The sequence below is a fragment of the Amphimedon queenslandica genome, unplaced genomic scaffold (assembly GCF_000090795.2).
Source record: "Amphimedon queenslandica unplaced genomic scaffold, v1.1 AMPQUscaffold_12381, whole genome shotgun sequence".
Classification (NCBI taxonomy): Eukaryota; Metazoa; Porifera; class Demospongiae; order Haplosclerida; family Niphatidae; genus Amphimedon; species Amphimedon queenslandica.
Window position 1 is genome coordinate 14,882 of NW_003547382.1, and position 4,939 is coordinate 19,820.

General features: G+C 31.0%; 2 protein-coding genes across 2 annotated transcripts in view; both read left to right on the forward strand.

Moving 5' to 3' along the window:
* The window catches only part of LOC109587928 (neurotrypsin-like), a 4,180-nt gene extending 2,773 nt beyond the window's left edge, over positions 1-1,407 (forward strand). The window contains exons 5-8 of the mRNA XM_020004137.1: positions 670-877; positions 927-1,072; positions 1,117-1,318; positions 1,366-1,407. Coding sequence (XP_019859696.1) covers positions 670-877; positions 927-1,072; positions 1,117-1,133 — 371 coding nt within the window. The 3' untranslated portion in view covers positions 1,134-1,318; positions 1,366-1,407. The remainder of the gene's footprint in view (positions 1-669; positions 878-926; positions 1,073-1,116; positions 1,319-1,365) is intronic.
* Positions 1,408-2,038: 631 nt separating this feature from the next.
* LOC105314879 (neurotrypsin-like) lies at positions 2,039-4,598 on the forward strand (the record flags this gene model as incomplete). The annotated part of the gene is made up of 11 exons (XM_020004138.1): positions 2,039-2,111; positions 2,240-2,453; positions 2,496-2,641; positions 2,683-2,887; positions 2,949-3,085; positions 3,544-3,603; positions 3,656-3,857; positions 3,896-4,041; positions 4,088-4,289; positions 4,343-4,482; positions 4,539-4,598. Coding segments are annotated over exons 1-11 (1,585 nt in total), but the record flags the coding sequence as incomplete, so codon positions are not given.
* Between the last annotated feature and the right edge of the window lie 341 nt (positions 4,599-4,939).

A 4,939-nucleotide genomic window follows, 5' to 3' on the forward strand; every position in this document is an offset into this window, starting at 1 on the left:
TACATGTGCTAATCTTCCTGGTAAGTCTTTATGTAAATTATAGTTACTTACTAAAGACACTTATATTTTGCAAGTATAAAATAGTTTCTGTTAGGAATTCACAGATAAAAAGTTTTGTAAAATAATTATGAGCATGTTCTAACAATGCATGATGCAGAAAATTTGTAAAATTTATTATAAGTCATCTACAGTACTAAACTTATGAAAGTTTTAATTTATTTTTGGTTTTTTTTTAAATATGTAGTTTATGTAGCTACATGTACATGTAGCATTGAAGTTATATTTAGCTCATGTAACTGTGTAAATGTGCATATGCTTATACATTTAATCATGTTTGTTTGCATTCTACAAATATCAGTCACTGTCACCTATAGTTTTGTTTGTGAGACAAAATTAATGTTTATTGCTACACAAGTCAATGCAAATATGATACTATATGTAGAGTATGCACCATATGAGTAACTCAACCAAACACTGCATGATAGACTGTGAATAACTTATGATCATGAAATGGGATCAAATTTGATCAGCTTGTCAGAATTATAGTATTATTTTTTATGTTGTTTTACATGATTTAAAAAATATAGTTATAGTAAAATAATACTATTACTTTCTAGCAATTGACCATATTGACATGTAAACCATTATTTATACATTTTATTACTTTAGACTTGCTTCATGCTACAAATGGAACAATCATACTTTCTCGTAATAATACATCATCAGCCTCTTATTACTATGGAACTGTTAGAGTGTATGATAATGGATGGGGTAATATATGTGATGACTACTATTTTGATTCAGCTGAAGCTAATGTCATTTGTCATCAGTTGGGATACACTGGAGCTTCAAGCTACTCTAGAGCTGGACTAACCAAGTACATTAAAACAGTTGGTGATGTAATGAAATCATTCCTTTTACTGTAGTTATGGTACAGACTATCTTCGAATGAAATGGGATGATGTCAACTGTGGTGATAGTGACTATCTTTCTATCTTTCAGTGTTCCTACTCTACTTACATTGACAGTGGTTGTGTCAATAGTAACAGTTATGATGCTACTGTATATTGCTGTAAGATACTTGTTTTTTACATTGTTTTTTATGCAAACTTATAGATACCACTAGGATCTGAGATAGTAATCCATTCTCTGGTATGATACGTCTTCAAGATGGTGATTATTCTAATGAAGGACGTGTTGAAGTTTATTGTAATGGACAGTGGGAGACAATATGCAGTGATGATGGGGTTGATAGCTATGATGCTACTATGCTTTGCAAGCAACTAGGTTTTAAGAACTATTCAACTTTTTCCACAGTGTGAGCAATTTATTTTTGATTATCAGTCGTTTATGTCACTTTTATAGACCTAGTAACTCTAGTCAGCCTACATGGAGTGACAGTATGTACAGTACATCTTATGATGTGTGCTATGGGTCAAGCAATAGATGTCCAATGAATTCAATCACTAACTGCTCTCATCTTAACGATTTATTTTTGATATGCAGTATGTAATTTTTACAGTAATTTTATTGTGCATTTATGCTTTGTTAACTACTCTTGATGGATTATTTTGTGTTTGTTGTAGGTGACACTTCTTCATTTTCTGTTGTGACCAACACATAAGCATCATGCTCACAAGTATTGGGTTAGTCAATTAGATTAATGTAATATGAATATGATATTGGTACTTGTACATGTATTTGATATTATTACAGTTAACTGTTGCTAAATCAATACCATTAGCAAATGGTAAATATTTGTCTACTTAAAAATAACTTTCTTTAAGGTAATAACAATCCACCAATACTAGAGCATGCTGTAGTTGCTCATTAGCTGATTTTCCCTTACTAGATCTATAGATAATTTTAATTTTAATTTATTTTATATGTATATTGTATCTGTTGCGTAGCCGAGAGGTTGACTACATTCTTTTAAAAATTGAAACTATCTTGTCAAAAATGGCAACTTTCTACTTTCTCTCTACTCTCATATATATATATATATATATATATATCCATACAATCAGAATGTTCTAGAATGAGAGAAAAGCATGGTAGCATGTCTAGTGTCCAATCAGATTTGAGTACAATGTGTGAAGTGATAATTATGTGTGAGACATTAATTAGTTGACAGCCCTGGGCAAGCATACAGCAGCCTCTATTGCTTCATAACAGTATCAATGCACAGTTAGCCCAATACCCCTACAACTTAGTGATTTTTAATCAATTTCATTTCTAGATGGTGTGCCTGATGCTATTAATGGAGCTATTGTTTTGTCTCGTAGCAATATATCATCGACTACTTATTACTATGGAACAATTAGAGTCTATCATAATGGATGGGGTAACATATGTGATGACTACTATTATAATTCAGCTGAAGCTAATGTCATTTGTCATCAGTTAATGGGATATACTGGAGCTTCAAGCTACTCTAGAGCTGGTCGTGTCAGGTGTGTTTGTTACTTGTAGCTATAGTTACTATTGTTTTTTAGTTATGGTACAGACTATCTTTTTATGAAATGGGATGATGTTAACTGTGCCAGTAGCAGCTATTTATCTATTGCTCAATGTACCTACTCTACTTACATTGACAGTGGTTGTGTTAACAGTAACAGTTATGATGCTACTGTATACTGCTGTAAGATAATATTATTGCTATATTTATCAGTATTATTACAGATACTACAAGAATTTGGAACAGTAATCTATATGCTGGTATGGCATGTCTTCAAGATGGAGCTTATTCTAATGAAGGACGTGTTGAGGTTTATTGTAATGGACAGTGGGGGACAATATGCAGTGATGGGTTTGACTCAAATAATGCTAACACTATCTGCAAGCAGCTGGGATATGATGCATCATTCAGTTTTAATAATTTTTCATTGTATGCTAAAATTGAATAAAAGCCAGGGATTTTACTTAGTTATACTTTTCCTTTTTTGTAGGCATGAGAATTCTATTAATTCAACAGTATGGAGTCGCTCTGTTCCTAATTTACCCACTGATGTATGCTTTTCTGTAACTGGTACTTGTCCAGTTTCCTTGGTGTCAAATTGTAAAAATGCAGTTGCAGTCAAATGTGGTAAATATTTAATAATTTTTATAGTGGAAAACTAGATCTACATCTGTTCTTATTAAAATATTTTGTGTAATACATTTTGAGAAATGCTAGTATAAATCAAGGGTGCATTAAGGGGTCTGGAGGGATGGGAGAAGGAATTTGCTCCCCTACAATAATAAGTCTTGTTTTTTAAAAATCAAAAGTATTATTTTTAAAATTATATAATTATTATCAAGCTTCTAAAAATTTTAAATTTACTTGAAATACACAGTAAGTCTATAATGAACCATGCTAGCCACACTTTATACCAGTTTTTTTGATGGTTTGATCTCCCATTTGTTGCATATTTTCATTTTTTTCATGAAATTAATTTCTGTTTCTATTAGTACATATTTTTAATCTTTCAATTTGAATTTAGTTTGTTCATAAGTCTAGTGGAATGCATAACACACTTTTTATATCGTACTTTTTTATTTTAGGTGAAGAGTCTACGTTGACAAGACAAACTGTGACTGCTTCAACTTGCAGTCAATACTATTGTGAGAAAATTTTACTACAATCATAGTATTATACCTATCTTTAATTAATTAGCTGAAGCTGCTGCTGGAACTATTATTCTATCTCATAATAATGTGTCTTCAACCACTTATTACTATGGAACAATTAGAGTCTATTATAATGGATGGGGTAACATTTGTGATGACTACAATTATAATTCAGCCGAAGCTAATGTCATTTGTCATCAGTTGGGATACACTGGAGCTTCAAGCTTCTCTAGAGCTGGATTAACAAGGTATTTTTTATTAATGATAATATTAATTTTTTTTGTAGTTATGGTACAGATTATCTTTCTATGAAATGGGATGATGTTAACTGTGCCAGTAGCAGCTATTTATCTATTGCTCAATGTACCTACTCTACTTACATTGACTATGGTTGTGTTAATAGCAACAGTTATGATGCTACTGTATACTGCTGTAAGATATTATTTGTATTAGATTTTATTCATCAGTAATATTATAGATACCACTAGAATCTGGAACAGTAATCTATATGATGGTATGGTACGTCTTCAAGATGGGGATTATACTAATGAAGGACGTGTTGAGGTTTATTGTAATGGACAATGGGGGACAATATGCAGTGATGGGTTTGACTCTACTGATGCCAACACTATCTGCAAGCAACTGGGATACGATTCATTCTCATTCTTCCATCTTTCATTGTATATGATTATAATTTGTTCATTAATGATTATTGTATAAATTTATTATTTAGTGATTCAAATGACAGTTTGCCTTTTTGGGCTTCTAACATGTATAGTACAGCAAATGATTTGTGTTTTAAAGAGCACAACAATTGTCCCAACACTTCAGTGACTAGTTGCTCCTACTCTAATAGTATATCACTCAAGTGCTGTAAGGCAATTAAAAAAATATTATTTGTCATGTAAATTATATTTTCTTTCATGTAGCTGACACTTCTACACACAATAACCTAAATATACAGCAAAATACATGTGCTAATCTTCCTGGTAAGTCTTTATGTAAATTATAGTTACTTACTAAAGACACTTATATTTTGCAAGTATAAAATAGTTTCTGTTAGGAATTCACAGATAAAAAGTTTTGTAAAATAATTATGAGCATGTTCTAACAATGCATGATGCAGAAAATTTGTAAAATTTATTATAAGTCATCTACAGTACTAAACTTATGAAAGTTTTAATTTATTTTTGGTTTTTTTTTAAATATGTAGTTTATGTAGCTACATGTACATGTAGCATTGAAGTTATATTTAGCTCATGTAACTGTGTAAATGTGCATATGCTTATACATTTAATCATGTTTGTTTGCATTCTACAAATATCAGTCA